General features: G+C 37.9%; 1 protein-coding gene across 5 annotated transcripts in view; it reads left to right on the forward strand.

The window, feature by feature from the left end:
* Nucleotides 1–8,954: 8,954 nt before the first annotated feature.
* The window catches only part of col11a2 (collagen, type XI, alpha 2), a 52,261-nt gene continuing 35,050 nt past the window's right edge, over nt 8,955–26,165 (forward strand). For 3 of the 5 annotated variants that reach the window (XM_038302809.1, XM_038302813.1, XM_038302811.1), the window contains exons 1-5: nt 8,955–9,470; nt 20,688–20,849; nt 22,806–23,016; nt 23,193–23,355; nt 23,481–23,603. In XM_038302809.1, coding sequence (XP_038158737.1) covers nt 9,353–9,470; nt 20,688–20,849; nt 22,806–23,016; nt 23,193–23,355; nt 23,481–23,603 — 777 coding nt within the window. In that variant the 5' untranslated portion in view covers nt 8,955–9,352. The remainder of the gene's footprint in view (nt 9,471–20,687; nt 20,850–22,805; nt 23,017–23,192; nt 23,356–23,480; nt 23,604–26,165) is intronic. The other 2 variants (XM_038302810.1, XM_038302814.1) reach the window with 2 other exon arrangements.

The following is a 26,165-nucleotide window of genomic DNA, read 5'->3' on the forward strand; positions in this document are numbered from 1 at the left end:
TTATCAGATGTATTTGTTTATTTCTCCTCCCCCTGGTTTGTTTTAATGCTCCAGATGATTCCTCTGGGAACCAGGTGTTGAGCTTCAGGCACTCCATCTTCTTCTGCAGTGAAGCTTTTTCATGCATGAACGATGTCAGTTGTTTCTGAAATATTCCAGTCAGTCCATAAAAAGATGCTATCTGGCATGTTCTGCTCAAACACCTGCAGATTTGGTTCATCACCAGCCGTGCATGAAGATTCAGTGAAGGACGGCGACCACCCACAGAGGAATGAAACTTTCTTCGTTTTACCCCCAAATTCTTGAAATTTATCAGGAAAAAAAACATAAAATCATCTCATGAAGGCCCATTTTCAACTGATTTTTGGTTGTTTTGAGGATTTTATTCCTATTTTCTATTGATGTTGCCTCTTTTACTAGGTATAATTTCTTCATATTAAAGCTCATTAGCTCTGCAACACTTTTTCTAACAGACTTTATCAGAACATAAGATTCAAAAGATCCAGTGAAGAATTTTTTTTTGTTTGTTTTTTGCAATTTTTTATTTATTTCACTCCCCATATGTCGCCATGAGAACATATCCAGCTTTATAGGCCAGAGCAGCAGAAGCTCTATGAACGGATTTATCATTACCATTTTCTTTTTCACAAGAAGTTTGTGATAAGCTTTTATTTAGAGATCTAGAATTAGCATTTCTTCCTAAAATGTTTTTTTAATCAGATGCATTTAATTTGATAACTAATCATGGCTGATGAATTTAAATTCTTCTGATATGCAGCAGGCATCAAAAATGACCTTGAATCTGCTCCGGTTCCTCCAGGGTTCCTCATAATAATCAGGATCACTGATGTGACGCTTCAGCACCAAACCGTCTCACCTGACCTTCACCTGGACTCCCAGAGCCCACCTTCCTGTCTGGGTTACCGTCGGGCTTCACTGCCCTTTGTGTCTTCATCGTTCAAACAACCAAATACTTGTGATGCTTCACATTCTTGGAGCTTCTCCTTTTTCATCCCCTACAATTATGAAAACCACACAGAAAGTTGTCGCTCACTCCAAGTCTCGCCGCTTAATAGATGTTCTTCTTTTGCAGCCGAATCTGTCTCACTTTTATTCCCACGGTTTAAATCTCCAGTGAACTGTTTTTTTTTTAATCAATTTAAACTGATTTGTTCAAAGTTTCTGTTTCCTTTGAGAAAAGAAGGAATCAAGTGATAAACCTGAACTTTGGTCAAACGTTGGATTAAGAGGCTGATTGGATTTAATCTGATTAGTTTTGTTTATGTTTGTTCAGCACTTTTATTTTCAGATCATGAAAACTTTTAGGCCCAACTTCATGTTAAAGTTGAAATCTTTAGCTTCACAAATAAAAAACTGATTTTTCAATTAAATCAGTGAAGGAAGAAGGAGGCATCACCTTCTCTGCTCCATGTTTTAGTCAGACAGACCGTTCTGTCTCTGTTTAATCCCAGGCTTTTTTTGTATTGAAATACATCATTTCACATTCATATATAATTGCTTTAAAGTTGCTGCTGTATTTCGGTAGTTATTATTTTTCTTTGTTTTTTTGGTAAAATAGGTTTAAGTGCAACATGACAGAAATAAAGATATATTTGAACAAAACAAGATCAGGCGTAGAGAAACATTTATCTTATTTATCTGAATATATAGCTTCATTTAGTGGTTCATAAAATAAACAAAGATTTTAATTTTAATTGGTTAGTCGGGACTTAAATCTCTTAGTATATGAAATAATGTCCCTTTCAAGACTTGCTGTATGTTTCAAATCTAATCTGGTAAATCTCATATTGCGATCCATATTTTTAATGTCTCATGTATTGCCTGCTAAATATGCTGTGGATACGCCCATGAAATCCACATGAACATAACCCTGTGTAGCATCAATTGTAGGATTAGATAAATAAAAATAAAAAAACAGCTGGTGTTTCTTTTCTTTTCCTGACGAGTTTTTATGTCTAAAAGTTGAAATGGGAGCCATGTTTAAATCAGGATGAGGTCTCCTGGTAGTAAAAGCATCAGCTTTTCCTCTTCTTTGCTCCACTGGTCCTTTTACATAATAAACCGAAACATTTATTTTGTTAAATAGTAGACGGGCTCAATCAGATAGCAGCATCTTTTAAGCATCTTGAGGTGATGGAGAGGTTGGATAAGATACACATAGTAGAAAGACAACAGCAGCTGATTTAGTCTTCAGAATAAACTGCAGAATAACTGAATGTCTAATTCGGTTTTTAATTCAGCTTCAATAATCAGCTTTAGGCAGGATAAATGTCTCTACATGCTGAGCTGAGGAGCTCTATGACAAATAAAACCTGCTGCTCAGTGACTTTAACACTGGATGGAACCAAAACCTCAGAGTCTCACTGAGTCAACAGGTTCAGTCTGATGCTTTAGTTTGTACATCCATCTAGCCATCCATCCTCCCCCTCCCATCCATCCATCCATCCTCCCAACCATTTATCCATCCATCCATCCATCAGTTCACCCTTGCATCCAACCATTCATCTTTCCAACCATCCATCCTACAAACCATCCATCACTCCTTCCAACCATGCATCCATCATCCATCCATCCCTCCCTTCATCCCTCCATCCACCCATCCATCCATTAGTTCACCCCGGCATCCAACCATTCATCCTTCCATCCATCCATCCATCCATCCATCCATCCATCTACTCTCTCCCCTGGAATCTCTAGGTGTAACTACCTTTTCATCCCTCCAGTCTGAGAGCTCTCCTTCATCAATGGCTCTCTTTCATTCCTCCTCACCCTCTGCATGCCTGTGCACCCCCCCCCCCCCCACACACACACACACACACACCCAGCACCCCTCTGAGTCTTCCCCCCCTCCTCTATTCGTTCCTGTGATTTCTTCTGCTGTACCTTTCCACGGCCCTGGAAGCCCCACCCCACACCTATTCCTATCTCCGTATCTCTCTCTCTAGTCTTGTTTCATATCAGGGCTTGAAGAGCTCAGATGCAGATCTATATGTGATTCTTTTCAAGCTTGGACAAAATTCACTGAGATGCATTTTTCAAAAAGACAATGAATCTGTCAGTTCATTATTTCTAGATTTCGACATCTCTGGTTAACGTATGAAACCTGATTCTCCTAACTTTACATTTTTTGCTCTGTGCAGCAGACTCAGTTCTTCTGACTGTTTTTTTTTTTTATTAGCCTGAGCATCATTATAAACCATCTGGGTAAATTACCTTCTAGTTCTCAGTAATTGTACTAAATTGAGCAGTTCTTGGAGTTCACCTACTGCTATATTTAAGGTGAAGGAAGCAGAGTGGAAACTCCAGAATAAGAGCAGCTGTTTGTTAAAAGCTAGAGATGAAATAATAGATATAAGAGGAGGGAACACAGGAGGCATTCAGAACCTCAAACATCTTTAAAACTCCTCGTTTCCTTAAAGAAAATATACGGTCCACTCAGAGCCTTTTCAGTCCACATCCCTCTCACACCACTCTGAAAAACACACCCACCGCCTGGACCTCCCTCTCGGTACCCAGTCGTCACCCCGTCCTGCCCCCCCCTCCATGTCTATTTGGAGATATGTGGTTAGCTGGGTGTGCGTGTCGCCCAGATCCAGAGTCACTGACCCTTTCTCTGCCTTTTTCATCTTACTCAGCACACCTTCTGCCTCTGTGCCGCTCAGCGCTGTGTGTATTCATCACTCAGGGACACACACACTCTTTGGCCGCTCTGTCTGCACCGACTGTATCAGTCCACTCCCTTTTCTCCCCGTTTCCTCCCAGGCCTCTGATCTATTTCAGAGTGTTGTGGCTAGCAGGGTGTGTGTGCGTTTGTGGCCCTGCCCTGTAAAATACAGACTTTTCAAGGAAGTCAGCTGTATAATATGGTTGCTTTATTGTAATTATAAGGTTCTTCTTTTGGAAATAGCACACAGAGAGAGCTGCCCACAAAGCCCTGGGTCCACCGGGCCGAGCTGATGCCATGTCTCGCTCTCCCTCAGCAGACGCTCCTCTCCGGCGCTCATCTCATCCTCCAGGACTCTTGCTTCCATTGACCCAGATGTTTCCACTAATCACCCCTTGATTTTACAGTCTGTGAAGCATCAGGTTGGTCGACATAAGAATTTGGTTTAATGGGAGGCTTCATATGATGCAGGTTTTTCTTCAAGGAATCTCCGTGGTTTCTGGGTTCTTCTAAGCCTTTAAATATCATTCCCAGCTAATTACAAGCTTTTATTAATTTGCAGGCAGCTGACATTGAGGCTTAATTTTATTATCTGGATCTGCTGCCCAGATTTTTTTCTCTGGGTTAAACTAACAAAAGCACCTGTCTGTAGGCATCAGCTGGTTTTAGCAGCTCCTGAAATTAACCACAGGTCTGTTTTCAGAAGATGAAGTCAGGCTGCAGTGGAGGTAAACTTTAATCATAGCTCTATAATATTGGTGTATGGCAGTTTAATGAAAATGCTAAAAAGGAAGTCCTGCTTGATGCAGAATATGGTAACAAGAGAGGATATAATGGAGGAAACAGACCAAATAAGAACCAAATAAGCTTTAAAGGCTGATTGTTTGAATCTGTTGCCTTTGACAGTCATAAAACCACAGAATTAAAATGTTATATTTAATATTCACATTAAATTATCTACTAAGAGACTTTTTTAAAAGATGCTGTTACCACCTACACTATAAAAACCGATGTAAAATAAGCAAAAAATACTTAAGTTTATAGTAGTTCACTCTGTGCAGTTTTTCATGGGGCACAGAGCAAAATTTTGCAAAAACTTGGCAAGTTTATTGTTTTATATATCCAACGAGACGCAGAACCAAAGTGTTATTTGGATGGGTGTAGACCCTATTAAATAAAGCACATCCAGATATAGCAGAGATAAACTGTGATCCTGACAGATAACAACTGAAGCTTACAGAGAAACGACTTAATTTTTAAGTCACTGTTGTAATACAACAATAAAGATGAAAAAAATGACATAAAAATAATAACTGTTAAAGTTTCTGTGCCCGAATATATCATCATGGTATAGAGGGCATAAGAGGAACCAGGCCCAGTTCTACACAGTCAATGGATCCCACTGGCCTCTGTCCAGAACCATCCATGAACATTTGGCGCCTTTAAACCCAAACTCTGAGTTGGACTCAGATTAACCAGATTCTTGGTTTATAATCCAAAGAATTAAAAGAACAATTAATTTCATTTTATTCTAATGAGAAAACAAAACAATTTAACATGTACATATAAGTTATATTAAGGCTTTCTAACATCAGTTCTGGTAATTTCTTTAGTCTACTTGTCATATAAAGAATCAGATCTATAGTTTAAATAAAGTTTCCTTCTACTACACAGAGGTGATCCAAGCAAACAGGAAACACTATCATCTGCTTATACTGATTGTGGTTTTGCTAATAAATCAAATGTTTTACATTTAGTCTGGTTTTGAATTAGAGATTAAAAGATTAACACATAAAGATAAAAATGAACGTTTATTCCTGACTATTTGATCTACATTTGATCTGTATTAATACTGTTTGAAAACACAATATTTCAATATTTCTTTCTTGCTGGTAACTGATAACAGATCATGTCTGACCTATATTCATCATTACTGATGTTAAAGCAGCAGCTTTGTGTCATTAGTTTACATATTTGGGTTGAATGGAGAGTTTTGATGAAGTCATTCAATCTGCTTCTGCAGGACATTACTTCCTGTTAGAAGAGATACATTCCTCTTCACTTATGGACGTAGCATCACACAAATAAATTTGAAATAAAACCGTTTTTCCCTTAAGATTTGTCAGAATAAGAACTGCTGAATCTAAAATAACACTTTCTACAATTTATACATTTTATTCAACATTATTCAAATTTTAATCCTCTTTAATCCTTTTCACATATGGAAGTTGGCATCAAAGCATTATGGTAATATTATACTATTTCCATCCTAATTGCTCCATAGCTTTTTCAACTGAGCAAAACCGAAACTTAAATTATCTGGAAGCAGCATTTCAGCCTAACGTCTATATGGCGCCTTTATTGGTTGCAGCTCCTCAGATGGAGACTGTCCAGAATTAAAGGAGGAAATCTAATCTCCAGTGATTATTGACTCATCGCTGTCTCATCAATAAACTGTTCTTGGTCCGACAGCAGCTAAACAAAGCAACAGAGCTTTTATGCTGAACTTACTGCACACATACTTTACATGTGGAATCCAGAACACACATAAGCCTCAGATGTCTCCTGGGGTGTCTCTCTTTACAGCTTGTGGTGTCTTCTTTCAGAGCAAATTGAGTCTAGAACCAAACAGACTGTCCCCAAAAGGAAACACTCAGTCCAGTGTGTCCAGAGAGGTTGAATAACAAAGCTGCCACACAGAGGGAGAAGCTCTGAGCTTTCTGATTTCATGCACATAAACTTAGACTGAAAACAGATTTGGAAGCAGTTTCTATGTAAAAGAAAAACTTTAAAACTACACAAAAAGGGGAAACACACTTGCTGTGTGTGTAATTTATATTTGTAGAAATCGTTTCGTTAGTTTAACAAATATTTGATTTAAAACAGAAATTTATTTTAGAATACTGTTTAATTTAGTCCAGAATTTCTTTGTTTCATTAAAAACCAGACGATCCAGTTCAGTGCAGCAACAAATGAAAAATGGAGGATTGGGACGTTTCCAGATTTCCCCTATAATCGAGCTCAGCGTCTTGTGCTGCAGGAGGCGATGACAGCTTCCTTTCAACAGGAGGAGACCTCCAGCAGAACCAGAACCAGGAGAAGCAGCCATCTTTGACCAAATAACTACATCAAACATTGCTATAAATCTATGAATCATCATCTCAGGAAATAGAGCAGCTCTCAGTCAGGTGTTAAATGAGCAGAGAGAGATTTTATTTGAATTTATTTCCATAATTTAACCCCATTAAAGCTGCAGGGAAGAATTTCTGGTTCTGTTTGCTCCTCTTCTCTTTTACTGTTATGTCCAATACTGCTAGTTCTTTTCTTGTCTTATGGTTGCTAAGCCCCCAGACTGAATTATAGTCGATAGTTATCTTGGAAAGTACCACAGCTTGCAAACACGCCCATCAGAAAATAAAACGCAAACAGGGGAAGAAATGAGAAGGTGGCGAGAAAGAGTGAGTGGTACGGAGGATCAGGGCATAATTATGGTTAATTAGGGCTCTGTGGATGTGAAGCCTGCAGTCAAAGAAAGTGACTAACCATGGGCTTTGTGCAGGCAGAGACGTTTAAAGGCAGACATCAGGGCACGCAGAGCCACTTTGAACATACACGCTTCTTTTAAGTGTTTACAGCAGGTATGGATATAAACGCCACTTTGAAATTATGAAAGGAATGTTTCTTTAGATTAACGTTTATGGTCTGATAGATGAAGCAATCAGGTACTTGACAGCTGGTTATTTGTCTGCATTTATCTTTTAATTTGTCCCCATATATGATGACTGGTTTATATATTTTTACACAGAGGCCAGCAGGGGGGTTACTGTCGACATGAAATGGAAAAAAAAAACGTTTAGTTTTATCATATGCTGATAGAGTATTGTATAAATAAGTCTTTAAAAAACATTAATATTCTAAAAAAGGTTTTTTAAGGATTTCGTTTTTTTTTTTTGGTAAAGAATAATCAGTCTACTTCAACAGATAGTGACACAGAGATCCCCATTGAAGCAAAGTATTAGTTGCTATTGCTTACCAGGATTAGTCCCTGAGTCATTTCCTGTCAGAAGTTATATTTTTCTATCTGGTTTAGAGGTTTGACAAAGAAGGCTGGTTGAAAATGGGTCATAATTTAATTAATCAAGCAAACTTTACTGAGGAATGGAAACTTATCTTTCCTGATTATCTATTATTTGGTTTCCAATCAGAGAAGGTGTGTGTGATACAATCAGCATCAATGTTTAGGTAACAGCAGACAAGGCTCCATTGAGGCATCAGTGATGGAAACTCATTAATGAAGCTAAAAGTCACTGTCAATTTTTACTTAATTGGAAAACAAACCTTCTATCTAATTATAACTATTAATGCTTTATTTCAATTTAATTATTTATTTATCAAAGTGCTAAATTCACAAGAAAAAATCAGTATCAATAATGATAAGAACAATTAAGAAAATTAGAAATAAGAACTAAAAGTTAATTGGCAAATCTTTACCGTTTTTTTATATTTTCTGTTACCAAAATCTTCTTCTAGAATCTGAAATACTTAATTTTTTTCACAAAATTAATGAGATCCAAGTATTAGAGTTATATATATATATATATATATATATATATATATATATATATATATATATATATATATATATATATATATATATATATATATATATATATATATATATATATATATATATATATATATATATATATTTTTTTTTTTTTTTTTTTTTTTTTTTTTTTTTTATTAATCTCCTCTTGTTTAATCGGTTCATCAGAGTTAATCTAGTGTCAAAATGTCAAATAAGGAACCGGTGGACCTGCTGAAGGGGGCGTGGCTAGTTGTGCGGACAGGACTCTGATTGGCTGGTTTAACGCTCACTCAGCCCGGCTCCACATGTCGCTCTAACCGCTGCCACCGTTTACCTGACCTGTTCTTATCAGGTTAAATAAAAGAAAACCAAGTTAGAGAGGTTGGTGATGATGACAATAAACAGATTTTCTATGAATCATGATTTTCAACAGAACTGGAAAAATAAACAGCTGTGATTTTTGTCTACTTTAACTTTTAGTCATCAACAAACTACAAAACCACAGAAAGAAAGAACAGTTATTTCATTCGCCTGAAACAGTTGTACGTCTCATTAAGACCTCATTTTCCTTGTATATCTCCATGCACCCAGCGCGCAATTACGCACGCCCTCTCTAACCTTCCCCTCCGTGCCATTCTCTCTCCTCCACTCCACTAAAACACACACACACACGCCTTTTCTCTGTGTGAGAAAGTAAAGAAGGGGCGAAGAGAGAGAAGGGGGGGAGAGAGAGTGATTCCAGGTCTCTCTCTGCTGCTCTCTCCACTTTGGGTACTATACCCAATCTGACTCAATGGGGTTTTAGCACCAAGGGGTTAAAACTTTACAATTATATTTATTAACCCCCATTCCCCGTCAGGTGTTTAGGTTTTATTTATGTATTAACCCAAACGTCGGTAACTCATTAGGAAAAGTCTCCAGGAGAAAGGTGAGGACGTCTCCAGAGGCGTGCCTTTTTGTCTGCAGCCTCACAGGAGCTTCAGTCCGGCTCCTTCTCCACGGCTGGCTTCTGTGAGAGGATAACTTCCACCTTATCCTGCGTCTACAGCTCAGCCAGGCCGGCAAACCTCTGCAGCGCAATGGATATTCCAGTCTGTCCCTTCCGGAAGAAGCGGAGACCGTGGCGCATGAGCTTCCCATCCTTCGCCTTGCTGGCTGTGGCGCTCAGCCTGTGCCAAACCACCGTGGCTCGGGCAGGTAAGACAGAAAGCCAACATCCACAGGAGCTTAGTCGCGCTTTTGAGGAATTTCCTCAGTTACATCTATGTTCCCTATCGTTCAAACTCCATTCCTGTCATATTTGACTGGATTAGCTGCGCGCGTAATGAATCTGCAGTTCATCCATGATCGGATCCTGGCGCACCTGACATGCTGCCCCGCAGACTCCCTAAAGAATGCGGTAAACAATCCCCCGCTACGCTGGGCCCCACAGTATCCAAACACATAAACCTCTTTGGTATTTGCAGCGCATAGTCCGACAGTTTTAAATCGTGAAGTTTATGCTTTGTGCGCCAATAGGTCAAATTCCCAAATCCTCCCAGGGTGACTGCTGTTCGGTTCCAGAGCTCATTTCTGGACAGAACTCCTGAAATTAGTTTAAATCTGATGGAAAAATAAATAAATCATAACCAAACTTGATCCAATTGCAGTGAATAAATTCACTAAAAGGTTATTCTACCGGATAAATCTTACATGTCAGATCTAGCTATTGTTATAATTGTTATAGTGATGTCATTGTTTATGTATAGACTTTAAACAAACAATGGTTATAAAAAGTTTGTATTTATTTCTAAAAGTTTAATCAGGTTTCCTGCTCACAGAGTGAATCTGCAGCCTGTTGCTGCTGGCAGGTGTTTGTCCACTGAAAGCTGAAGACATTTTGCTTAAATATCTCACATGCAAATAGTTTTAACTCTTTTTCTTCTTTTTACTTTAGTTACTTTTTGTCTTTATTATAATTATGCAGTATGTTTGTATGGATAGGCTAACTTTACACCTTTTACTCCTCACAGAAATTATCTTGGAGTAGAAAAGGTGCAAAAATCTTTTTGTTTCTTCTTCTGATGATTATTCTCTGAACCTCATGTTTGTTATTCTACAGAAAAAAATATTTTCTTAATGTAAATAGAAATGTTTATTCTGGGTTCTGCCAACTGGACCCTGAACATTTGGTGGGATGTTACCAGTTCAGCCTGTTCACCAGTCCATCCATCTCTGCCTCTGGTAGTTGAAGGAGGAGGGATTTAATTTACATATATCCACATTATTTAGGTTTTAATAATTACATTAATCATCAGCATATATCTGCTCTATAGTTGCTTCTTTTATTTTCAGACCCACAGAAATGATTAAAAATGTTGTATTTTATTATTTTTTTATTGTGAATTAATATTCTGCACATCTCTGATGCCCTGTTGCCTCCTTATAGATTATAGATTAGTTCATCCTGGAATGATAAATATTTAAAGCAGATCCTTCATACTCCACTACTCGTCTTTGTGGATTTTTCAGATATTAAACCCATTTGGTCCCCTAAATCCTTATCAGTTTAAAAATAAAAGCTAATTTTCTTCCTTTACAGCAGATCCTTTGGGCAGATCTGAGAACTATTTCAGTAGAACATTAAAGTTGTTGTTTTTTCTCTCACCTCTAAGTATTTTTAGAAGCTCGGGTTTGATGATAAACTTCATAATTTAGGTAGTTTGTAAACAGATGCTGAGGTCTGGTTTTTTTATCAGCTTTCTTTGGCCCCATTTCCAGTCAGAGAATCCAAGCTTGGCCCTTCTGGTGTCCCATGTGTATTTTGGAGGCAGAAGCTTGAGACATTTTTACCTTTTATGAATAGCTTGCTATGCTGCGGACGCCTCAGTGGCCGGCTTTGGGACTGAAAGCTCACAGTGTGTCTGGGTCTATGTGTGCTTTGTACAGTCGTGTTTATGCATATGCGTCTGTAAGCTATAGATGTTTTCCTGCAGCTCAGGGTGTGGAAACGTATGCTTCATGACTGAATGTGCCTCTGTGTGCAGCTCTGGCTGCACTCTTCATCCTAAAGGACGCTTATAGAGGCGAAGGTATGAAGGAGTATTTAAGGTATATCAGCCTTCCTTTACCTGCGTGATCACTTTGGATCCGGACCTCTGGGCAAACGCTCACACGCTGTGGGAGCTCATTGTGGTGCAGCAGCAGATGTGGGTGTAAATTATGACAGCGCCCCACCCAGGCAGTGAAAGCCCTTTTTAAGGAAGAAAGTGGTCAGAATCAGCCGTGTTTATTCATTCTTCTGTGGAAGAAAGAAGAAAAGAGGAGGAGGTAGAACCATCATCCTGAGAGCAGCGGAACCAGTGAGCTATGAAAGCCCAGTTTGTTCCAAAGAGGAGAAATTCAGGGCAATATTTGCTTGACATGGATGTTCCTCAGCCTCATTTCAAAGCAGAGGGCTCCTCAAAGGGCAGCCTGTCTCAGTCTGGCTAAACATAACATAAGACGACCCTCCTCTCCCTCTTCTTCTCTGTGCTGCAGCTGATGAATGGAGCCACTATACGTGGAGGCCGAGCAGGGCTTTGACAGCTCATTCCTGCGACTCTGTGGAAGTGTGCAGCATTCCTGTCTTCTCCTGGTCACATGTGACTGAAACTGACATCTTTAACCTTGTCCCTTTCATTTTCCATCGCCCCGTCATCATTTTCCCAGGGTATCCTGATCCTTTAATGACTCACATCTGTCCTTCCTTCAGTTCTCTTCACCATAACTTGTTGGCTGACTTGTTCCAGTTTGCTTTAACTCTTGCCCCAAATTTCCAGTCCTGAGTCACGATTTCTGACCTGCTGGCAGTCTGGCACACTCGTTTAAACGCCTACAAATTAGTGGTGATCCAGTAATTAGAAAGTACCCATAAATTCCCAAATAAACTAAGTGTTTTATTTATAATTTGATTATAGTTATAAACTTTGCACTGAAATATTTGCAGTGGATATAACTTTTTCTATAGATGTTTTAACGATTTACGAAGTAAAATGCAGTTAAGTCTATCAAATATTTATTGCCAAAAAACATTAACTCTTCAAGGCAGCTCAGAGGGTTTTATTAAGTCATAGACTTTGCAGAAAATGTATCATATAGAGCAAGCATGTGGTGACAGTGGGCAGCTGAGTGTTAGACATGCATAAACCAACATCTAGAATAGAATACAATAGAATAGATTAGAATAAAAAATCCCTTTTTAGTCACACAATGGGGAAATTGTGGTGTTTACAGCAGCAAAAAGATTATAGAAAATAAAATGTCACACAAATGTGGACCTTAGAAAAATGTATGGAAAAACTTACTAGTGAATAGTTAAAAGATAAAAATAAAATACTGTACTGTAAAGTATTTTAACAATATAAAACTGTGCACATGGAGAATAAAATAACTAATATACACCTGATACTTTTATTTAACATGACCATAAAGTCTTTACATGTCTTTTTTAAGTTTCCAAAAGAGCAATTCCTTAAAATGTATTCAAATCAGATCTTATTTTATTTCATTTACCTTTGGGATTAATAAAGTTGTTTTTTGTTTAATTGAATTTTAAGGCACTTTTCCCTGAACTTGGTCTTCCAGGTTCCACTACAAGAACCTATTTTCCCTCAGATTACATCAGGCTGACACACTTCCACACCAGCTAAATGCTACATTCATATGTGTTCATTGTAATGCCAGTTATTATGTTGGGTTTGGAGAAAACAGGGTGGATGGGAGTTTATGGCAAACAGCCTGTTTTAATGTGCTAATTAGTGTCAGGCAGTCTGCACACTTTATAAAAATAGAACCATGAATGAGTAACTGCTGGCATGTCTGAACACTGACATATCTCCGTTTTTCTGGAAGGTATTTGTATTTTGGAAACGTTGTCTTACATTAACTTTACTTTCAAACCTATTAATTTATCCTTTTACTTCAGGAACCATAACATTCTTTCTGTTCTCATTAATTCAGTTTCCTTTTGAATTTGGTGAAAGCGTAGCTGTAGAGCTAAAGCACACAGAAGTCAGAGCTGAGATATAATTTAACACCTCTCAGGCCTCAGCTTTAAACCATAACATCGCCTCAGAATGCAAACTTTTAAAGTATCTTTCAGACAAACCGCATTAGCAATGCAGACAGGGTAGAAGATAGCTACTCTCTTCTTCTTGGTTTTATAGGTGATGATTTAGCGGCTTGTTTGAGACGCTCTGTTTCTGCAGGAGATGTTCAGCGACTGCAGGCGAGCGTGCCAGCTTCATAATGACAGGCTGTCTGTATAGGATGCTATTCCCAGTCGCTGCTGGTTTTCTGTCTCTAGGAAGTCGATGTAGGAGGGCGCAGAGCCCAGCTGTGTTTTTACATCAACTCTAATGTATATCTTTGTTTCCAGACATCAGCTCGGTCTGCTGTATTCTCAGACTTCCATGGAAAGTCCTGCTCTACAAGATCCAGAGCAGCACCTGAAATTAATCACCACTTATGCAGAAAGTTTGTCTAAAATAACATTTTTAGGAAGCAGCTGTTTGTTTCTCCTGGAAGCTGATGGCGTTTGAAAAGGTTATCAGTTTATCTAAATTTATTTACTGCAGGAACTGGATGTTTGGTTCAGACCTCTTAAAGGAAACACCCAACTTAATGCTAACCTATGTGATTCTTTTTTTTTTAGTATTAAGATTTACATACAACTGGTAAATATCTTTTTTATGACTCAAAATTATTTATGATTATGATTTTTATTTTCTAGTTTAATTCTTGATTTAGATACTACAGCTTTTATTCCATTTGTAATTGCTTTAGGTTTACCTTTTCTAAAACGAGGTGTGGTCCCAAAGCAAACAAGTTCATCATGGTAATGTTAGAAATGTGTCATAATCCAGCCTCCCTTTTCCAGAGCTCTTTACCGACTCATCTAAGCTGCCCAAATAAAAATAAAAAACTGACATTTACTGCATTTATAATGTAGGGATTTTCAGAATAAAAGATCCGCCGAAAGTATCTTTCTTATCGTTCAGTTCATTAAAGTCTGATGAAAAGCATGCTTACTGTGAGGGATTGCATTCGAGTCAATGAGTTGATGCAATTAACTGGTTTTCCATAGATAAAAGACTTTTAATCAATTTGACTGGATGATCTGGTAAACTGTAAAGTGCCTTGAAATGACATGTGTTGTGAATTGGCGCTATAGAAATAAACTGAATTGAATTGAAATTGATTCCTTTAGTAGAGAGTATAAAGATTTTAAATGTTCAGTTTGGATATTTTAATGTAGAATTAGAATAAAGCAGAGGATTAAATAAGGAATACAAACATTTTCAGTGACTTTTTGGCGTTTAGCACCTTTTTATTTATTTTCATCAGGTTTCTTTGACTTGGATATTCTGGAAACATGTTGCCAATTTCTTTGTAATTTGTATAAGAACAAACATTTCTGTAAAACTTTTAATCTTTAAAGCAGAAACACAGACTCCAATATCAGTAAAAACACAATATTTAACAAAAACTTGTACCTATGTTCTTTTAAAGGTTAATAATTCAGGTTTATTCCCTGTCATTAGAAAAAGCTCTAAAACCAACAATCCTCTGTTTACTTACAGTAAATGCAGCTATAACTGAGCTTTCTGTGCTTCTCATTCATCATTATTATCATCAGTGTAGTTTCTAATTTGTGACTCTGCTAAATACGTGGCCCATATGACGGTACAGTGCAGGGAACCACTCATTCTCTCCTCTGGTCCGGGCCCGCCGGTTCCATTGTGGTGTCAGGATCCACCCTCAGGTCCAAACTGAGCCTGTGGCCTACGGTCCAGAAACCACACAAGAGTCCAGCATGGCATCATTGGTGGAGCAAACGCAGCCCAGCGAAACCCACATGAAGCCAGTCAGAGAGCTGTAGTACAGTAACGGCTGCTTCTGTGGGGAGCCAATCATCAGGAGATATATTCAGAAGCTCAGAAACATGGAATAAACAGCAAGAATAGGAAAGATTGTGGTCGGGACGTACAATCTGCTGCTGACATCGATACATCAGTTTTTTTTTTCAACTCTTTCTAAAGAAAAAGATTTGTTCCTGCCTGTTTAACCATTAAACCCTAAAAACAGCACAGCCTTTAACTTTCTCCACACTTCTATTCAGTTTTTCAATTTTTGTTTTATTTCAATTTATCAGTCATTACAGAAAACAGGTGTCCTTCATCTGCTTCCTTTTTCTTTTATTTACTTTCTTTATTTAGTCAGAACCACCTAATTTTCACAAAGATCCAAAGTGCGTTTGGAGTTCTGTGGATTTCCTTAAACTTTTGTTGTTGTTTTAAATGTTTTTCTCTCTTTCTCAGCAGCTTCCCACACAGCTGAAAACATTGTTGTTGGTCTGTAAAGCCACAAACCCTCAGCTTTAAACCAATCATGTAAATTGTAAAAACTCTCTGTCTTGCATGGAAACTCGTTAGACGTTTTCTGGCTCAGGGCATTATAAATAAATCATAACTACAGAGCTCCATGTTTAAAATTATAACCTCCATTCTGACTCCTGCATACCTCCTAACAGTGTGGTTTTCTGGGTGGACAGAGGGACAGCTGCTCCCTGAGGAACAAGTGGATTTGAATAGAAAAATGCTTTTTAAAATTTGTTTTCAACATTAAACTATTTCTGACTGTTTTTACCTCTGGGACGTCTGCATTCATTCCTTTTTCTCCTACCAGGGTCTCTGTGAGCTTTAGAGGAGCTGAGACGGACTGTGAAAGTATATTTGCTTGCATGTGTGTTGATGCGTTGTAAATATAACACGTTTCATTCGCTCGGTGTTTCTGACAAAGCGGTTGTTGTGTAAAGGTGAGAGGTGAGGGGTCAGTGTGTCGGCTGGAGTGTGTGTCTGGTATTTGTCAAAGCTGTGCAAGAAACGGAAAGAAAACACACAGAAAAACCAACACAGAGGTATTCTGGTACACAATGGTAGGAGAAAAAAAAACTGTGGAGCATCCCAAGTCCATCAGAGGGGGCAGATACCTTATTTTTTTTATCTAGGGTTTAGTTTAATTAGTATGTTTAGGAGGCCCTTTAAAAGAAAAATAACTAATATATTCATCACAATTTCATTTCTATTTTATATACTCACCAGATCTATTCATAAATTTAATAAAATCTTATTTTTTTTAAATCCTCATATTTTCTGATTAGCTCCCCTTAATTATGATTATTTCTGTCACTTTAAAGTGTTTTAATATCTCCATACTTCCTGTTCTGCTCATTTTTCCCAGGCTGATTGTCCTCTCTAATTGCCCCCTTTGTTAATTGCATTTGTTTCAGCACCATCTAGTGGCCGCTAGTAGCAACTACAGCTCTCTGAGCAGCACCTTATTTTACAACATTACTCCTCCTGGTTTATTGGATTCAAGTAACAACTGATCTTAACTGATGATCTTCATGTTTAGCTTGTTTAAGTTTTGTTTACTTTAAAGAGCTAAACGTTAAGTTAAGGGAACAGAAATTATACATTGTTGGTCACATGCTGGAAGCTGACCTACAGTATGCCACCATGTTCTAATGCACACATCTTACATGTGAGTTTATCTGGATTGAGGTGTTTAAGTATCGACTCCATCAGGCTATTTGAGGAGCCGATGGCCTTCAGTAACTCAGAGGTTTTCTGATGAAGTTCTCTGCAACTCTGTGATTCAAATCAGTTCGGTTATGTCAGAAATAGTAAATTAATGAGGGAAAACTCAGGGGCATCCTGTTCCTCTATGTTGGTGGTTCTGATTTAGTTTTACATCCCACCTACATACAAAAAATCCCAGTGTTAAAAATCTGCCCTTCGTAGCTTTTAACACCAAACCTAAACATTCATGCAATTTATGCAAAGGACATTTTCCCTCCAACTGAATCTGAATAATTCTTTCCTTTTATATATTTCCGTCTATTTCTTCTCAGTTAAACAACCTTAATCCTGTATTTACTCTTATATGTCAGTTCCTGGGTCTGAGCCAGACTAAAAAGCCCTGTAAATGTTTTAAAACCCAGAAATGAATGCAGAGCTCTGTTTTAAAGTCTCTTTAGGGGTATGGAAGCTGCAGAAGAGAACAGTGGGATTCAGGCGTTGCTCCTTTTACCGTTGTGTCATTTTCCTGACAAAATTGTTTTCTGTTAACCTTCAGCTAATTGCCTTGTCGTTGAGCGTACCTTCACCAGCTACTGTAGACGTCCTATCCAGCTCTGAGTAGAACCGTTCTCACGATCCTCAGAGACCTGCTTCCTGTCTCAATGACGGCGGTGAAATTAGGCCACACTGGCATCAAAAGGCTGGAGCCATCTGTGAGCCGTTAGACGAGGCTGAGGGAGCAGAAACAACAGAAAGTGACCAAGGAGAGTTTATGGCCCCTCAGCAGCCTCTTTTCATACCTCGTCTGGTTTCATTTCCCCCCACCCGTGGTGTCGTGAGGTGTATATAAGTGCTGTGAGTACTTCTGCTGCTCTGTGTGTTGTTGTTTTTTTTCAGGGTTTATTTTTTGGTGTGATTGTGGTCCTTTAGGCAGGAAGGGCCCCGGCTGAAGCCTGCAGCCGGGCTGGGAAGGAAGGAACAGAGCAGCACATTGTACGGGACATACTGGGGGAGCTCAGGGTGCAATCTGATCCGGCATCCTACCATCACAGAACCACACTGTCCACTGTCCCCCCCAAAAAACACACTGTCTTTCTAACTTGGCATGAACCCTTCCCTTCAAAACTCCGCCTCTTATGGCTCTCCTCCACCTTTTGGTTTACATGCAAATCAAGTCCTGATGATGAAAATGTCGCTCAGTGATCCCAGTAGCTTTATTGACTCTTAAAGGATTGTTTAATGATAAAAAACATTATATTGATAAATTATGCATGGTAAAAATGTAGACTAAACTAGATCTTAAATTCTCCCTCTAAGCTGATGTCCTGAATGTTTCTTTCGCGTTTCCCTTCACCTGCTCCTTCTCCTCCTCTTTCTGCTCCTCTCCTCCTTTCTCTCCTCTCTCTGATTCACAGTGACATTACAGTCTGTGGTCCAGACACCCAGAAGCAACCTGAATGCTCTGTTTGGCCTGGATGGATAAATATTTCCATCTGTGGACTCTTTTCTCTAACTGTGTCTGTCATTAATACTACGAAAACACAGGGACGTGTCACACTAGATAAAGGTTTTAAAAAGCTGCTCTAAGGTTTGGCCACGTTTTTAGGACCAACTTTTCTTACTTGTGTAAATAATGTGATTCTGAGAGGAGCTATTTTTATGAAAACAACATGTAATTTGTGCCAGTTTGAGATTGATCAGAGAAACAATCTGGTCGTGGTTTGACCGCACATTTTAAACTGGAACATATCTTTGACATTTTAGCAGATTAAATTACTTACTGTGAGTTAGAATCTTTTTTTTTTAGTTTAGAACATTTATCCATATTTATTTATTTTGTCAACAAACATGTGAAAGCTTTGAATAGATATTTAACACAGAGCTCTGTACATGTGGCTCCTCTGACTGTCATACTTTATGTCCCGCTGCACTTTTCAGACTTTCTCAGAGAGGGACTCCCTTTTTCATGGTTGGAGTGTAAATATTTTTACTTTTTCTATTTTACCAGAACCACGCTTCACTGACTGCAGGTTTAATACGGGTACAACAATAATAAAGACTCTCTGGTTCACTTTGAACACAGGCTAATGACTAAATTCTGGAAAAAGTGAGCACAGCTTTACTGCTTCCTTTTTTCAGAACTTTTCCTTGAAATGATAGGAAAAAGAAAAAATTATTTCTCCTGAAAAATTCAATTAAAAAATAATAGATTCATCCAAAAGGAAAGTTTAGTTAAAATCAAAATGTAAAATATTGCTTTCATTTAGGTTTTTGTTTTGTTTTCTGAACTAACAGAGGTGGGGAGAGGACCCAAAACATTAATACTTTTTTATTCATGTAATAATAAGAAGGAGTTATCCAAGAAATTACGAGAGTAAGATTAAAGATAAAGCTGGTAAAGAAAAAAAATAGGATTTTTAAAATCCATGTTGATGTTTCCCTTTGCTTCAGTGATAAAGTTTACAGGTTTTACCTTGACTTTCAGCTAAAGTCCACCGGAGAGAGGCGGTTATAGTCAACTGATGGATTCTATGAACTATTTCCTGATATTCTTCATTAATAGTTTTCAATCTGTCTTTTATTTAACCTTCACAGCTGCTGAGGGTCCAGTTGACTAATTTAAGATACGATCGTAAACAGGCAGCGCCCTGAATTATGCTCAGTTAACAGAGCTGGAAAGTAATCAGTTACATTTACTTGAGTACATTTTTGAAAAGAAAAACTAAAACAAACTTTTAGAAACAGGCATTCACTGTACTTTTTAGTATCATCAAGTATCAGTGGTAACTTTATGAAACAGCAGTAAAGAGCAGATATATATTTTAATGACAAACATGCATTACTTCCTGTAAAGATCATTTTTATACATTTATGTTGATATATACATATTTTCTTCTCCCCAAATTTCGTATTTTGTTATCATTTTAGTTACTTGTATTTTTTTACTTTATTCTCGACTTTTATATTTCCTTTCTCTCTAGTCACATCATTTAAAACATTAAATCAGAGGCTAGAAGCCAATAATTACTCAGTATACAAGTGGAAAAAGGGAAAATCAAGCATGAACACATTCATAACCAAAGAGTTTAACAAGAACCATAATGCTGTGTTTTAGGCTGTAGGAGGAAATAAGAAAACCCAGAGAGAATCCACATTCTCCCACATTTAGCATCTGCAGAATACCAGTAAGCCACAGACAATAATAACCTGAAGGTTAATCCCAGTTTGTGAAAACAGGATGTTTGTCTACTGCTCACTGCTTATTTTTATATATCATATGTATTTTTTATATTAGAAAACCTATTCTGCTTTATGCCCCCTAAGCATGGATCTCTGTGATGACAGGAGTTTATATGAGGTAAACTAGCCTGTAAAACTTCAGGTGAACATTAGATTGAGTCAGCAGTATCAGATCAACAGCCACTTGTTCCAGCTGAAGAATGTGAGCAGAAAAGAGGCCACTGTCTGCTTCAGATGTAAGCTGAGCTTTGCTGACCCACCCGGTTCATATATGTGCTTTGGACTGTCGCCCATCAGCTCCAAAACAGGCCTTTCTTTCTGCTGTAGACTGTAGGGTAGCTCTACTTTATCATTTATTTATCATAATAACTGTGGTGATAAAACATTTAAGATAACTTTTGATATTAGTTTTACTCCAAATGAAATCAGTAGAGCTACAGAAAATGTTCTGTTGGAGGTGATATCAGTAAAATCAGTGACAACCTGTAGAAATATGATTATTATGTTTCTGCTGCTTCATGAAGTTGTTCAGTCAGCCTAAATCTGTAGTATTATTTCTCTTCCTTATCAGATCCAGTGGACGTGTTGCGGGCCCTGCAGGTCCCCTCCCTCCCTGAGGGGGTGAAGAAGGTTCCTGGCTTCTGCACATCCCGCCGCTCCAGCAGCCCCGACCATGCTTACCGCATCTCGAAGAAGGCGCAGATCTCTGCTCCCACCAAGCAACTGTTCTCAGGTAGGATTCAGGTTTTAAAGGATGCAGGGGGGAATTTACCATTAGGCAATACTAGGCGGTTGCCTAGGTCCCAAACTTCCTGGTAGCACACAAAACTCTGTTTACATGAATAGGTAATACAACTATTCCTTATTTGAGCACATTAAATGCCATCAGAACGCTTATAATATTAAGTGTAAGCCTTCTTTCAGTGTCCACCGCATTGGATCAGTCCATTGCTGTTCAGAAAGATCCAAAGAGGCAACAGCAAACCATTTGAAAACAAACGATGTGAACTTAGTGCTTTAGTCGCTATAGTTAGCGCATTTTCAGACCCCTCTACAAGTTTTATTTCAAAAAAGCGCCTTGCGCCAAATCTCGCTACTTTTTTTCTGCTACGGGAGACTTTGGTGGCAACATATAAAAGCAGAGAACTCTGCTCCCCAGAGCAAGTAGATTGGTAACCCCGCCTCCTGCTCTCCTCTATCTTGTTTGCTGTCATGATGAGAAAAGATAAGCAGATCATGGCTTGTCTACAGTAAAAAGAAGGACTGGGTTATTTACTTTTGCCGTCGCCTTTTTGGAAGGAGCAATCAGCTAAGTGAGCTTAGCGCTTGGAAAAAATCTTTCATTCTTTTTTAAACAGCATGAAAAGTCAGTCTGAGTACAAAACATAGAGAGGAAAACAACAAGAAAAGGGACAAGAAGAGAGGAACAAAACATAGAACAAATAATGTATGTCTATTCTATTAAAATATCTATATTGTATAACGGGTCTGTTTTATGTGTTTTCTTCTCAATTCAGAGGGCCCCTTGCCTGTTTTTGCCCAGGGCCCCAAATTTCTAAAATCTGCGCCTGAAAGATTACCTGCAAAATTATTTGAAAGCTCATCAGAAAATCAGGCATTAGTTAACCACCATCATTAAACGAGCCTAATGTTCGGTTATCCGCATACGAATCTAAAGTTATTCTAGAAGAGAGGCAAACCTGAACCATTTTATTTCTGATTGAAAACATCAGTAGTTCGATTTTCTTTTAGTTGCTTGGACCAAAATAGAAACAGAAAAAATTAAAACTAGCTTTTTCCCTCCTTAGTTAACACACCCTCACTGCAATGCATGCACATCGTATCCATGGCAATATCAAGCTAGGCTTCAGATATTTTATACTTTTATAACTTGTTTTTGTTCACTTGTTTCATTTTTTGTTTTGTTTTTGTATGTGTTTACTTATATAGCAAAGAATTGTACATTTCATTTTACAGTAGCTTGTTTGGCTCTAACATGTCCCAGACTGTCATATTTAAAATTTTACTGAAGCCGTCGTCTGCCTTGGTGCTAAATGTTTCCTGTGTAATTATGTGTTATTGTGTTGGAGTTAAGTCAGGCTTTGTGGGAAGATTTCAACACATTACCTTCAGATTTTTTCCCGACACGATGGAGCAAAGTAAGAAAACAGAAAGCAGCACTTATGTGGTTATGAAGAAATCCTCATAAGGCCAAGCTGATTTTGAGCTTTGCTTCTGTTAGCCTTCTTTGTCTGGCTGGGCTCACCTGTTATTACCAGCTCCTATCTGGATGCCAGCTTCACGTTTTGATCCGTGTTGATCCTGTGATGCGTCTGCCTTTACTTTAATTTCAGGATTTCATGCCAGCTTCCACTCTTTCTGTTTGTCTTGTATTTAACTTTGTCAGCAACCATTATCTGACACGTGCGATCCTGGATTTTCCTTCATTTTTTTTAAACTATCTAAATAAAACGGTGGCACCAGGATTTGAGTCGCACATTTTTTTCCTATTATTTCAAAACCAAAAGTTTTAAATTGATTTAGATACATTTGTATGTACTTATATTACTTTTTGCTAAATCAAAAGTAAACTAAATTCTATCAACAGCAAATTTCAAACTTATTATTATTATTTTTCATCATTATTTGTTATCTTATTTTGTTTCTCTCTGTGTTTCCTCTTCCACAGGCCGTTTCCCAGAGAACTTCTCCATCATGACCCTGATCAAGCCCCAGGCCGGCCTCCAGGCCTTCCTGCTCTCTATCTACAGTGAGCAGGGGATCCAGCAGCTGGGCATCGAACTGGGACGCTCACCTGTTTTCCTGTATGAGGACCAGCATGGCAAACCAGCTCCTGAGGATTACCCACTCTTCAAAGGCATCAACCTGGCTGATGGCAAGTCAGTAACCAGCAGCAACCAGCTTGTAACTGGTGGAAATTATACGATTTTTGTGTTTTTGGGGGTTAAAAATAATACGTCTCTGGAAATGAAGAACAACTCAGTGGATAAGTTGATATTATTGTTTGGGTTTGATCACATGCTTGTTGTTTGCTATTCCTCCTACTTGTCTCTAGGTGGCATCGGATTGCTTTCTCTGTTTCAAAGAAAAATGTGACACTGCTGCTGGACTGCAAGAAGAAGATGACCCGTCCTCTGCCCAGAGGCAACAAGGCTGAGGTGGACACCAATGGCATCACAGTGTTTGGAGCTCGTCTGCTTGATGAGGAAGTTTTCCAGGTCAGGATCTAAAGGAACTTATTACAACCTGACTTTACATTATTTCATCACATTTTGAAATTAATTAGTTTTAACTTAAATAAAACTTATCTGTATTAATACTCATATCCACTTTTCCTTGAAAGGGAGACATCCAGCAGCTGTTAATCGCCTCCAACCCTCAGGCTGCTTATGACTTCTGTGAACACTACAGCCCTGACTGTGACTCCCCTCTGCCCAAGACCCAAGCTCAGGATCCCAACACATATGTGAGTAACAGACCTAACAGGGGGGCGATACTTCGTCTTTAATAAACCAACATCCCTTCACCTGTTTTAGTCACATATTAGATAAAATAGAAAACAAATAACTAGAATCAGGACACATCTGTAGCTCCAAAATATCTCGCCCAATCAGATTTTATGGACCTATTTTTTTCACGCACTTTCTGTTGATATAAACATAAAGAACATATTAAGTTAACTACACTCACAAAAGTGTTTTACCCAAATTTGAATATTTATGTTATTTTAATATGTAATCAATGACATGATGCATAATTATTTGCATTATAAAATGTATTGATTTGAAACACATTATCATCAGGTTTATGTATTTAGTATAAATAAAGTAAACTTACTCTTAATTAATACTATGGAGTGTCTTTACTTCAAATAAATACAGTTTATTGCTTGAATTGCACACATGTAAACTGATTATTATGCAATTCTAGCAGCAAACTTTATGTACCGTATATGAAATAAATAACACTTAAAGGTGTTGATTATGAGTTAGTGAACTTCATTAATGCTGAATATATGAACCTGATTATTATGTATTTTAAATAAATAATCTATATTGAACTAATAAATATGGATCCTGTAAGGTTTATTTATTAGGTTTGTATTAAAATTGTCCAAGAAAATTAATTGGGAATTGTTATTGTGGAATTGTGATATTGTTATTTAATAGAATTATATAAATCTTAGAATTTGGGTGAAACATTTTTGTGAGCATAACCTTTTAAATAAGCAATTTGAAAAGAAGAAAAATACACTTATTTAGCTCTGGAACAAAAGTGCTGTGTTAATTTCACTTTTCACTTTCTTTTTATTGTGTAGCAACTTTTCTTTCCCAATAGATTTAAAACATCTATTTTTTCCATTGGTTTATTATTAACATGTGAGGAGTACATGAGCCTATATAGATATAATCAAACAGTGAGATCAGCGGCAGATTTCTGAACTGTAATTCCTCAGGTTCAGATCAGGTCATCTGATAAAACCATCAAAGTTCTGCTCCCCTTTCTGTCTTCCTCATGCACCCTTGTCATCAACAACTGTTTGTATCTATCCCACTTCCCCTCCACCTCTACAGTCTGTGTCCTGGGGGTATTTAGAAAAGCAGACAGCTTTTTATTTTCTGCTCCTGTAAAGATTTATTTCATTTTAATCATGACTTCCCTGTTTTCCCTGTTTTCTGCTCTGCTGCAATGGAACACAGAAAGGTGGGGGTAAGAGGATGATACAGAAAAACATCAATGTTTGCCATGCTTTGTTCAGATGGATTGAAATAAAGAGAACATCAGCACAACATGAACTTTAAATTCCGATTGGTTTGGTGGTGAAATTGTGACATAGGACTATGGCTGAAGGTCTGCTTATGGTGGAACCTGCTTGCTTACTGAGACTGGTCGGTCAGAATTCAATCTAGGCTTTGCTGTTTTGCATAGTTGGGGACTTTTGTTTTATACAGGCTGCATCACAGATTTGATTATTCAAAGAAGGTTCATCTGCATGCATCCATCCAAAGTACCCATCTATCATGAGCTTGCATGCCTGGTCCTACTCAGTGTGATCATCAGACACAGTTTGTCTCCACTGCCATGTTGATGTTGTTGTGATGACTGCTCCTGGAATGCATTGAAGTCCCTGTTTTTACTCCACCGCTGCTTTTATGGTTTTCTCATTCATCGGGGTGGATTATCTATTGAATTCTATTCCATTGGTACCTTTAAGCTTTATAAAAAGACTCAGATGAAGTGAGAAACAAAAGGTTTGCATCGTTCCGTCACCCCATTGCTTTCCATTGCAGATTCTCAACGTGGTACTTCTTGCTTTTTACTTTTCTTCTTTTTTTCCCTCCATAACCCTTCCTTATTTCTTTTACCTCTTTTAGTTTTTTTTTGCTTTCATGCATCTTCCTGTCTGACTCCATCTCATCCTTTTTATCTGTCTTACAATCATTTAATCCCTCCGTCTTTCTCAGTACTTTGATGAGGACCAGGATGACCTTTAGTGCCCCTATTATTAATATCCCATTATTATAAGGAAAACCAGGTTCTCCCTCCTCCTCTGCACCCCCTCCTCCCCAGCCTGGAGACCCTAAATAATGGAGCAAGAAGGAGGGAAAATGATATTTGGGTTGAGGAATGAAACAAAAAGAAAAAATTAACACGATAAACAGCAATAAAAGAATCCATGATATACAGTAAACTTGCTAAATATAAGATATAAACTAAATGTATTCTACATATTTGTTGAGGTTATGTATAAGGGCTTTCTTTTTTATTTATTTTTTTATTTTATTAACTGACTTAAGGATCTCTCATCAGTTATCAGTCTTTACCTCCTTTTTTTTATTTCCCTTTCTAATTAATCAGGTTTGACCTCCTAAACATCCTCTTCATATTTGTCGTAAATCACATTATGTCTGTTTCCTGTCATTAACATGTTGTCATGTATGTATGTATGTGTAATTGTCCACATTGTGGCCAAGTGGTGGCACTGATGAGGTGTAGGGATGGTTGTTTTAGCATACACAACACACCT

This window comes from Cyprinodon tularosa, unplaced genomic scaffold (genome assembly GCF_016077235.1).
Source record: "Cyprinodon tularosa strain WSP-4 unplaced genomic scaffold, ASM1607723v1 ctg5, whole genome shotgun sequence".
Taxonomy (NCBI): domain Eukaryota; kingdom Metazoa; phylum Chordata; class Actinopteri; order Cyprinodontiformes; family Cyprinodontidae; genus Cyprinodon; species Cyprinodon tularosa.